Here is an 11,875-nt window from a genome sequence, read left to right on the forward strand (position 1 = left end):
CCGTCCGGGTGAGACTTCCCCAACTGCCGACTGAATTTTACGATGGAACAATATTACAAAAAATAGGGGGAGTTATAGGAAAATTACTAAAAGTGGATGCATGCACCTCATCATCGTTGCGAGGGAGATATGCCAGGTTGTGTATAGAATTTCCAATTGATGAACCGGTGGAACAATATATTAACATTGGTACTCATAAATAAGTAATTCAATATGAAGTGGATCACTTCCTACGCAAAGCAGGTAGCAGGCTAGGACATACAACCAACACATGTAACTATATAAAACTTACAAACCAAGAATCAATGTGTATGCCAATGACCACACAACTAACAACAAATCATCAAGGCCAGCAACACGAGATGGCGACTGGTATACAGTGCCATTCACAAGAAACAAGAAAACTACTCCAACAAAATCTAAAGAGGCGGTTAGTACGAGCCAAGAACCAGGTATTGATATCAAATTATTCAATGTTGCCACAGGTAACTATATCATCACCCAAAAATTAAAATATATACCTAAGGATTCTAGTACTGTGCATAACAATGTTTTAATCCCTGCCCACGATCCTAATTTCTCCAATAACTTAAGTGATGAAAATTATGTCAAAACAAGAAACCGCTTCTCTGCCATAAAATTGGATAATGAGCAAATGGTTTTGGAAAATACCATTAATGGTAGTAAACCAATTACCACTAACAACTCACTCGTGAATCTACCGCTAAAGACAAAATATATCTCTACTTCCCTAAATCCACCAAACGACAAATCACGTATTACTAACGTCCTTAACACCTTAAACCACCAAACCCAATCAAACAGTGATGCCAACCTATTAAATAGGGATATTGACAATCCTAATCCCTATATTAACGATAACCTCCAATCAGCTAGCCAAACAACAATGCATGCAAAAACACACATGGCTAAACAAAACCAAACCAATAAACAAAAATGTCGCCCACCTTGATCCACGTGTCAAATCAGCTGCATGCAAAATCTACTATTAATCCAAACACACTAAACCTTTCGGATGCCATTCAAATAGAGGTAATCATTCCTACTCCCTCCACCCTCAACCCCTTAACTCACCATCCTCTACCTCAACACAATGTCAAGAATTCCTCTCAACCACCGGAGGAGACTCAGGCTAATTCAAATACTAAGAAACCAACGTACCCAAGCCATGGACAACCTTTCACATTTCCCTCCTCAGTTAACAAACATACCTCTGATATACGCTCAATCTCCCCTAACCCAGGATCACCACCCAACATCATGGATATAACTGGGTCTAATAGGGAGGGCTATCTCACTAGAACTCAATATCAATAGCCAGGAGAGTATCATCCTAATCCAAAATCCATAATTCCTAGCATAACTAGTATCCGAAGGTCTTCATCTAGCAATGAACAATTACATGAATCACATTTGGGTAAACAACATAATGCAACCACTAGTACCAGGGATAAACAACAATGTTATCCAAACAATGCGTGCCCAGTGAAATCTTCCACCTCACTACAATCAAAACCCATACCTACCTCAAAATATGGGGCTAGACCTACCAGTCTTCCCTCCCCAGGAGATGATTTCACTCAATCCAGCATTGATGCCATGGATCCAACTCTAAACCCTAAAGCCTAAGAGCAATGGGTCACCAGGAATCACAAGCACAATGCCACAGAACCTACGAGATCCAGTAGAAGAAGGGATGGAAGAACCCATCAACTTAATAGGAAAATTAATGGTAGAATCATCAAACCTAGACGAAGTCAAGGTGTTTTTATTCGAGAAGATGCGGAAGAATAGGCTTATTCTAGCCTGTCCATGTTCACTCTTTAAGTATACCATGGACATTCGCCCACCTTAGAATCTCACTGTAAGGAAACAAGCATTAATCTTAGTACCATCCATAAGGAGGAACCTAGTATTCCCTTAGGGAAGTCAAATGAATGGTCATCACCAACCCCTAACTCAAACTATGAATCGTGCTAAAACTATTATAATTTGAAATATTAGGGAAGGTAACAATGAAGACTTTAGAAGAAACTTTCGGGAAATGATTGCAACTCACCACCCTTGCATGGTCACCCTACTGAAAACTAGAATGGTTAGTCATGGCAATTTAATGAATGATTTTGGATTCACGGACATGATCGAGATCTTAGCTGAGGGTCAGTCTGGTGGTATGGCAGTCCTATGGGATACAAATTTGGTGAATGTCAACAACTTTGTCAAGAGAAACAATAAAATCCATGTCCTGATTGAGGTATCACCTATACGAAACCCTTGGCATTTTTATTCTATATATGCTAATACAAATATTACTTCTAAAAATTTAATGTGGAATAACATTACTAGTATATTTGATAGCTATAAAGGATATAGGCCCTTAGGGGGGGAGATTTTAATGATGTTATGAAAGCAAATGAAAAATTTAGAGGAAACCCTATAAGCAGGAGACGTGCGGCCAAACTTTGGACTAAAATCAACTATTGTAACTTAATAAATTTAGGTTTTAAAGGATGTAAATACATCTGGTCAAATCATAGGAAATATAGAACGGACCTAATTATGGAAAGACTAGACAAAATTTTTGCTAATGATACTTGAGTTAACCTCTTTCCAAAAACTTCAGTAATTCACCTACCAAAAACTCTTTCCGACCGCAATCTCATGCTCCTTGAATTAATCCTTAAACAAAATAATACCCTCCTTAAACCTTTTAGATTAGAAAATTATTGGTGTGGCCACCCAGAATTTAGTACCATAGTCAAAGATAGCTGGCATAACATCAATTTTATTAACGCTTCTATAATTTTTAAAGATCGGATAACCAATTGGAAAAATGAAACTTTTGGTAACATATTTAAGAAGAAAAATAAATTACTGGCTAGACTAAATGGTATATAAAATTCAAAATCCTATGGCTCTAGTGCCTTCTTACACCATCTTGAATCCTCCCTCAAGAGAGATTATAATAACTGCCTTAAGATGGAAGAAGATTATTGGAAACTTATATCTAGAGTGCACTGGCTTAATGAGGGTGATTCTAACACCAAGTTCTTCCATATAACTGCCACTAACAAAAAAAGGAGGAATAAAATTATTTTTTTTAAAGACTCGGAAGAAAATTGGATTGACGGCCCTCCAAAAATAATGGAACATACCTACTCCTATTTCCAACATGCTTTTACTTCTAACTATGATAATTTAAACTGGAATTCCATTAAATATGACCCCTCATAGCCACAAAATTATTGACCTATCATCTCTTGATAACCCTATCTCCCATTTCAAAATAAGAGATGCAATTTTCTCCTTTAAACCCTTTAAATCACCTGGTCCAGATGGGCTTCACCCATTTTTCTTTCAGAAATATTGCCACATAATCAATACCTCTATTACAAACCTTTTCCTACAAGCTTTTGAATCAGGTTCACTCCCAACGGGTATCAATAATACCTACCTTTGTCTTATACCAAAAATTTTAAATGCCAACAACCCTAAAAATATCTGACCTATTGGCCTATGTAACACAATTTATAAAGTGGTAACAAAGATCATTTCTAACAGAATAAACCATACCTAACAAATATTATCAGCCCGTACCAATCTAGTTTTATTAAGGGAAGACGAGCTAGTGACAATGCTATAATCATTCAGGAACTTATGTTAAAAATGCACAAACAAATTGGATCAAAAGCCAATATGGTCCTCATAATAGATCTTGAGAAAGCTTTTGACCGTTTGAAATGGTCTTTCATCTACAGAACACTCAGTCACTTCAAATTTTCACCAATGATCTCCAAACTCATCATGAACTGTATCACTACTAATAAAATTTCCATCCTAGTCAATGGTAGTAGAAGTCAATTCTTTTGTCCTAGCAGAGGTATTAGACAAGGTGACCCTTTGTCACCTTATATATTTATTCTCTATATGAAAATGCTCTCCACCCAAATAAACTATAATGTTGACATTAGAACTTGGACTCCAATTAGGATGGGGAAAAATCAATACTTCTTGTCCCACATCTTCTATGCGAACGACCTCACTTTAATGTGTAAAATTGACAAAAACGTCCCCAATAACAATTCTTAACTGCCTCAACAACTTTTGCTCATTGTCCGGGCAGTAAATAAATTACTCAAAATAAAAATCATTGTATCAAAGAACTGCTCTACCACTACCTCAACCCCCCTAGCCAAACTTTTTAACATTAAAATAAACAAAAGCTTTGGAAAGTACATGGGTTTCCAAATCACTAACACCAAACCAAAACCATCTAATTATCAATTCATCCCGGACAATATGACTAAGAGATTAGCCTCTTGAAAATCAAATTTTCTCAATATGGCCAGTAGAACTACACTTACCACCTCCACATTAAATAGTATGCCTAACCATATTATGCAATACAACTACCTTCCCACAAAAATCCTCAAAATATAGACAAGATTCAAAGAAACTTCATATGGGGTTCGAAACTACTTCCAAGAAAATTCACCTCATTAATTGGAAAATAATTTCTTGGACAAAAGAAATGGGGTCTGGAAATCCATGTTGCTAAAGATAAAAATTTAGTTAATTTGGAAAACCTTACATGGAGATTAATCAATAACACTCAAAACCCTTGGGACATGATCCTTTCCTCGATTCATGGTTCGACTAATAATTTTAAAAACTCATCTTTCATCTGGAAAAACATAGTCAAAGGTTGGGATATTGCAATAAAGGGATCAAATGGATCCCAAGTACTAAATCCACTATGAACATTTGGCACTCAAACTGGATTCCCAATTCTCCACCCCTTAGATTAACTATTGAAGGCATAATCAACAAAGTGTGCAGTAGCCTCTCTATAAGCGATATTTGGGTCAATAATAAGTGGAATCTGGGGAAAATCTCCTTCAATTTACACCAACATATAACAAATAGTATCCTCTCCATACACCCCAAGGATTGCATCAAAGACACCCTTATTTGGTCTCTAACGGGAGATGGCAAATTTACGTCGAAAAGTTACTACAAACTTATTAGTCCGGCTGACCCTAATATCACTGAGTTTAACTGGATATGGGAACTTTACTGCCCCAACAAGATAAAGTTTTCTATGAAAATGTCTTTATAATAAACTTCCTTGTCAATCCTACCTCCACTATATTGGTATTAATATTGACCCCAAATGTCCAGTTTGTAAAAAAGAAAATGAATCTATTGACCACATTTTTATTAAGTGTGACGCAGTTCTCCAATTCTGGGATATGATAGGCTATAATACCCCTTCACGTCAAAATACATCACACTGGCTCACTAATATTAAAGATCTAATTGCACCCAGTTTCTCCCCATACCTATCATAGGAGGAATTATACCCTTTCACTCTATGGAACATTTGGCTCAATTGTAACAAGAATAACCATGATAACACCTCCTTCAATTTTAACCTAAGGAACTCAATTGCTTTAGCAGTCAAGTACAAGCAACTAACACAAAAAGAATTAATTACTGTTCAAACCCATGCAGTCAACGTTGCATGGCACAACCCCACAAAGGCTTTTACAAGCTTAATATAGATGGTGCCTTCAGGGAAAAGAAATACTTAGGTGGGTTAGGAGGAGTATTCAGGAACAATAATGGTCAACATCACTGCAGTGACGGAGCCAGAAGTTTTATTAAGGGGTGTCAAAATATATAAAAGTAAATATATGAGAAAATTAAGAGGAGTCAATACATAGCATACATACATATAAATTTATTTTTTTACCTACGTACATAATATATTTTTTTCGCAAAGGGGTGTCATTTGACACCCCTTCCTGATCACTGCCTAGCTTCATCTTCCCTCCAAGCTGAACTACAAGCTCTCAAGGAAAGTCTCAACAAAACGAAAGACAAGGGATTTACACCACTTGTCAGATGCAACGGAGGTAATTACGCTTTAAAACATGGATGCGAATCTCATGACGTGATTATTTGCATTTGCAGGTGATTAATGCTCCAGCTGAATCAACCTCAATCTTCCCAAAGAAGATCTACTATTAGCAAAACCGCCTCCTTATCTCATAAATAATCAGAAAAACAGATAGAGCTAGCTATGTTTATTTTGTTAAAAAATCAAGAACATTTGTTTATTTTATTTAATTTGCTGTAAGCTTGCCACATTGGGCAATATATCTTTGGTGACGTAACAAAGAATGTACCCTAGTTTTATATGAATATATATTTCCCGTTGTACAACAACAAAAAAAAGAGAGACAGAAAATAGCATTTCACTTGCATTAAACACAAGATATAGCATACTGACACATTTTCCATTCATCATACTCATAAAACATAGTAGTAGAAAACTTAAAGACAGAAAAGCAAAAGATCGCTGCTCCTAGATCTCCAACATCGTTATTACACCATACCATCAAACATCAAAACAGAGAACTTCCATTCCCAAGTCCAGAAAACAGAGTAATTAATAACAACTCCAATATCTCATGCAATTTTAACCTCGATAGTCTTGGGTTTCTTAGGCTCAGGTGGAGGCAACTTCTGAACAGTCACAGTCAAAACCCCATCTTGACAAACAGCAGAAATTGCATCAGTATTTGCATTCTCCGGTAGCGTAAACTTCCTCATGAATTTGCCAATCCTTCTCTCCATTCTGATATACTTTGCCCCTTCTTTCTCTTCTTCTCTCTTCCTTTCTCCGCTTATCAGCAGCACATTGTCATCTTCCACCTGCACTTTGATATCTCCAGATTTCAACCCCGGCATGTCCACTACGAACTCATAAGAGTTGGGGTACTCTTTCACGTCGGCTGGGGTTGCAGCCATGGCCTTAGCGTCACGTACGTAATTCCTTGATGGGGCATTCACAGACTTGTCGGAATCATCAGCGGCGGCGTCCATGAGGTGCTGGAGAGTGTGGAAGAGCGGTGTGTCGATACCCATTAGCCTGAAATCCATCTTCCTCTTCTTGGTTGAATTGGTTTCAATTTTGAGATACTTTTGGATGTGGGATTTTGATTTGCTGTATTTGAATTGGGTTTTCGCTTTCGATTGCAGAGAATGTTGAGGGAAGTTGAGGTGATTATATAGAGGAAAGGTAGAAGCTTCTGGAAGGAAATAGAAGCACAAGGTTGGATGCTTCTAGGAGCTTTTCTTCTTCACGTTGTACATGTTCTACACTTGTCTAGAACCTTGTTGATTGTTAGATTACAGTCCCCCATTTTTTCTTTTTTTTGGTCTAAGATGTGGTCCCTCTTATTCAATATGTAAACAATAAAAACCATTAAACTTCATGAAATAGAAACAAAAATAGAAAGTTAGTAGAATCAGTTGCACGAAATAAATTTTCGAAAAATAATATTGGAATAAATCGAGCCCACTGAATGCACAATGTATCCTTAAGAAAATTATTTCACTTAAGTACCCGAGGTGTTGGAATATTATCCTCCCAAGATAGAACGATTTAACTCACTAGCGTATTGGTACCAAAAACTCCGGTAAACTTCGAATCACTCAATGGTCGCAAAACACACTGGAAAATATTGTGCAGAAGAAGAAGAAGATAATCAGAAAATTTAGTAAGTAAAGATCCTAGGATTCAAGGCATATTTATAGACCCTTTGGCACTGTTTCTGAAAAGGTTTGCAACCTTTCAGAAACAGTCATAACTGTTGGAACAGGTGGGAATATTTCGGTTGAAATATTGCCGGAAAAATAGAAAAACAGATTTAAAATAATTCGAAAAAAAAACGGGCCAGACCGAACCGGGTCGCGGGTCATGGGTTATTCCTGATTGAATTTTCGTTAATTAATTTAATTAATTAATTAAATAATTGAAAGAAATTTTGTCCAAAAAGATTAATCAATCAATCTTTGACCAAATCCAAATCCGAAACCGTAGCCAAAGCCGAAGCCGAAGCCAAAGCCGAGCCGAGCGACGACGACGACGACGACGCGAGGCTTGCCTAGAAGAAGAGCAATTGTATATATACCCATCAAAAGCCTTTTCTTCCTCCAATATAGGACAATGTCCCTTTGCCAATGAAGGAAACTCAAATATTTCATTTTTCCTCAATTTTCCATTTTGAACCTGAGGGTTTTGTAGTTCCTGGTAAAAAAAAGGAAGTGTGCAAACTTGTTAAGTCGCTCTATGAACTTAAACAAGCACCCAAATAATGGCATGCCAAATTTGACCAAACAATGTTGGCAAGTGGGTTTAAAATCAACGAGTGTGATAAATGTGTTTACATTAAAAACACCCGAGGATATGAAGTCATTGTTCGTCTATATGTTGATGGCATGTTGATAATGAGCAAAAGCATGGCAGATATAAATGCTACTAAGCGCACGTTGGCTAGCAAATTCGACATGAAAGACTTAAGAGTTGCTGATGTGATCTTAGGAATCAAAATTCACAAAACTCCACAAGGTCTAGCATTATCACAGTCTCACTACATTGAAAAGGTACTTGACAAGTTCAAGTATTTGGATTTCAAAATTGCCAAGACTCCAATTGACGTGAGTTATGCACTTCAAAAGAATGAAGGTGAAAGTGACTCACAACTGGACTATGCAAGAGTATTGGGAAGTTTGACGTATATCATGAATTGTACGCGACCATATATAACATGTGCTATTAGTAAACTGAGTCAGTTTACAAGTAATCCCAATCAAATACATTGGATGGCAATGAAACGAGTTTTGGGGTATCTGAAACATACTCGGTCAATCGGTAAATTTGATATCTTTGAACCGTCGAGCTTTGTTGTATACCTAGACAACATAAGTCACACAATTAACTCTGAACCATCTATGGTTCTCACGGTTGTGTTCGTTTCAGCCATGAACACCGCCTGGTTTCATGAGTGCTTAGAGAATGGACCTTTACTTTCATTCCCTTTGAAGCGACTTACACTTCACACTCACATAGCTGATTTCTAAACGTGTAATCCCATAGATACACTATCTGGTCATATCCTGCCAGACTTAGCAAATTATTAAAAAGCTTTAAGCTTTATTGACTTAGCAAAAAGCCTTAATGCTTTATCTCGATTTCTGAATATTGTCTTCATCACGAGAATGGGTTGAGTTATTTGACAATGTTGAACCGTCATTCATAACTTTGTTTGATCTCTTTGAACTTAGCTCTTGGGATCTCCAGTCTGCTAGGTAGAGTTACCGCCATGATGACTTGTCCTAGGCCTTAATCCAATTCCCTTTGATGATCTTTCAAATGCCTCTCTAAATAGGTCTTTTGTAAGTGGATCCGACATATTTTCTCTTGACTTTACGTAGTCAATAGTGATAACACCACTAGAGAGTAGTTGTTTAACGGTATTATATCTCCGTCGTATATGACGAGATTTTCCGTTATACATAACGCTCCCTGCCCTGCCTATTGCCGCTTGACTATCACAATGTATACAAATAGGTGCCAAAGGTTTGGGCCAAAATGGAATATTTTCCAAGAATTCCGGAGCCATTCATCTTCTTCACTGGCCTTATCTAAAGCTATGAATCCAGATTCCATTGTAGAACATGCGATGCACGTTTGTTTGGATGATTTTCAAGACACTGCTCCACCCCAAATTATGAAAATATATCCACTTGTGGATTTAACTTCAGATAATCCAGTGATCCAGTTTGCATCACTATATCCCTCGATCACGAAGGGATATTTGTTATAGTGCAAAGCGTAATTTTGGGTATGTTTGAGATACCCCAAAACTCGTTTCATTGCCATCCAATGTATTTGATTGGGATTACTTGTAAACCGACTCAGTTTACTAATAACACATGCTATATATGGTCGCGTACAATTCATGATATACACCAAACTTCCCAATACTCTTGTTGTGAGTCACTTTCACCTTCATTCTTTTGAAGTGCATAACCCATGTCAATTGGAGTCTTGGTAATTTTGGAATTCAAATACTTGAACTTGTCAAGTACCTTTTCAATGTAGTGAGACTGTGATAATGACCTTGTGGAGTCTTGTGAATTTTGATTCCTAAGATCACATCAGCAACTCCTAAGTCTTTCATATCGAATTTGCTAGCCAACATGCGCTTAGTAGCATTTATATCTGCCACGTTTTTGCTCATTATCAACATGTCATCAACATATAAACAAACAATGACTTCATGTCCTGGAGTATTTTTAATGTAAACACATTTGTCACACTCGTTGATTTTAAACCCACTTGCCAATATTGTTTGGTCAAATTTGGCATGCCATTGTTTGGATGCCTGTTTAAGTCCATAAAGCGACTTAACAAGTTTGCACACTTCCTTTTCTTTACCAGGAACCACAAAACCCATCATTAAAATTCATAGTCTGTATTCAAGATTTTATTGTTCCGAATTGCAATTGATTTCGCAGAATCTTCAAGACACTCTGTCACTATCGTTCAAAATGGCCCTGAATTTCTTAAAACAATACTATCAAAACCTTACTCAATTTCTATAAATCTCTCCAAGTTTAAACATAAAGGAAAAGAAGATTATTTGTTCCTTATCAGATAAAGAAGTTGATATCGATAGCAATGGAAGAAACAAAACTGGATACCAGTAGCATTTAACTTGCATTAAACAAAAGAATGAATACCTACACATTTAGATTTTCCTCACATTTCATCATAAAGCATCTAGAAAATATAAAGAAAACAGAGAAAAAGATATCTATACCATTTTTATTACTGAGTCAATACTATCAAAGCATCAAAACAGAGCACTTCCAATTCCCAAGTCCACAAAACAGGGTAATTAATAACTAGTCCAATATCTCATGCAATTTTAACCTCGATAGTTTTGGGTTTCTTAGGCTCAGGTGGAGGCAACTTCTGAACAATCACAGTCAAAACCCCATCTTGACAAACAGCAGAAATTGCATCAGTATTCGCATTCTCCGGCAACGTAAATTTCCTCATGAATTTCCCAATCCTTCTCTCCATTCTAATATACTTAGCCCCTTCTTTCTCTTCTTCCCTCTTCCTTTCTCCACTGATCAGCAGCACATTGTCATCTTCCACCTGCACTTTAATATCTCCAGATTTCAACCCCGGCATGTCCACGATGAACACATAGGAATTTTGGTACTCTTTCACGTCGGCTGGTGTTGCAGCCATTGCCTTAGCGTCACGTACATAGTTCCTTGACGGGGCGTTAATGGACTTGTCGGAATCTTCACCGGCGGCGTCCATGAAGTGCTGGAGAGTGTGGAGAAGTGGTGTGTCGATACCCATTAGCCTGAAATCCATCTTCCTCCTCTTTGATTAACTGAGTGTGTTTCAATTTTGAGATATTATGAGATTTTGGTTTTGGTGTATTTGAGTTGGTTTTTTTCGCTTTGGATTGCAGAGAATGCTAAGGGAAGATGTGATAATTATATAGTGTAAACATAGAAGCTTCTGGAAGGAATGGTTCTACACTTGTCTAGAACTTTATCGATTCTTCCCACGTAAGATATGATCCCCCATTTTTCTTCTTTTCTTTTGGTGGTCTAAGGTGTGGTCCCCTATAATTGTATGTTAGTAGATATTTGGCAAATATGTTTCCACCTTTTTACAGATTCCTCTATGCATGACAAAAAAGAAACATATCTTTGACCATACTTTTATTACGTCAATTAGTATCATTTGAGTTCCTTCTTTTCAATATCTTTGTATAGGTAAAAAAAGATTTTTATAATCTTCATATTAGGATATATTTATAAGAATAACCTAAAAGTAGAATACTCTGACTCCAATGTAACGATATGAAAGGTTCTTATTTGATACTTTCGTTGGAGCTTAAATTTCACATATTATATAGTTCAAACCGTAGGTCTTTGGAGGAAACTTAATGTAACGATCCGGTCGGTCGTT

General features: G+C 36.9%; 2 protein-coding genes across 2 annotated transcripts; both read right to left on the minus strand.

Annotated features, from left to right (window-relative positions):
* Positions 1–6,265: 6,265 nt before the first annotated feature.
* Positions 6,266–7,075, minus strand: LOC107802502 (17.3 kDa class II heat shock protein). Its single transcript, XM_016626021.2, has one exon. It carries the CDS (start codon positions 6,967–6,969, stop codon positions 6,496–6,498), a length of 474 nt encoding a protein of 157 aa, XP_016481507.1. The 5' UTR covers positions 6,970–7,075; the 3' UTR covers positions 6,266–6,495.
* Positions 7,076–10,558: 3,483 nt separating this feature from the next.
* LOC107802503 (17.3 kDa class II heat shock protein) lies at positions 10,559–11,570 on the minus strand. Its single transcript, XM_075246082.1, has one exon. The coding sequence runs from the start codon at positions 11,267–11,269 to the stop codon at positions 10,796–10,798; it is 474 nt and encodes a 157-aa protein (XP_075102183.1). The 5' UTR covers positions 11,270–11,570; the 3' UTR covers positions 10,559–10,795.
* Between the last annotated feature and the right edge of the window lie 305 nt (positions 11,571–11,875).

The sequence above is a fragment of the Nicotiana tabacum genome, chromosome 23 (genome assembly GCF_000715075.1).
Source record: "Nicotiana tabacum cultivar K326 chromosome 23, ASM71507v2, whole genome shotgun sequence".
Taxonomy (NCBI): Eukaryota; Viridiplantae; Streptophyta; class Magnoliopsida; order Solanales; family Solanaceae; genus Nicotiana; species Nicotiana tabacum.

Excerpts from the sequence above, each read along its gene's own strand:
- LOC107802502 (XM_016626021.2), bottom strand. The coding sequence starts at position 6,969 with ATGGATTTCAGGCTAATGGGTATCGACACACCGCTCTTCCACACTCTC.
- LOC107802503 (XM_075246082.1), bottom strand. The coding sequence starts at position 11,269 with ATGGATTTCAGGCTAATGGGTATCGACACACCACTTCTCCACACTCTC.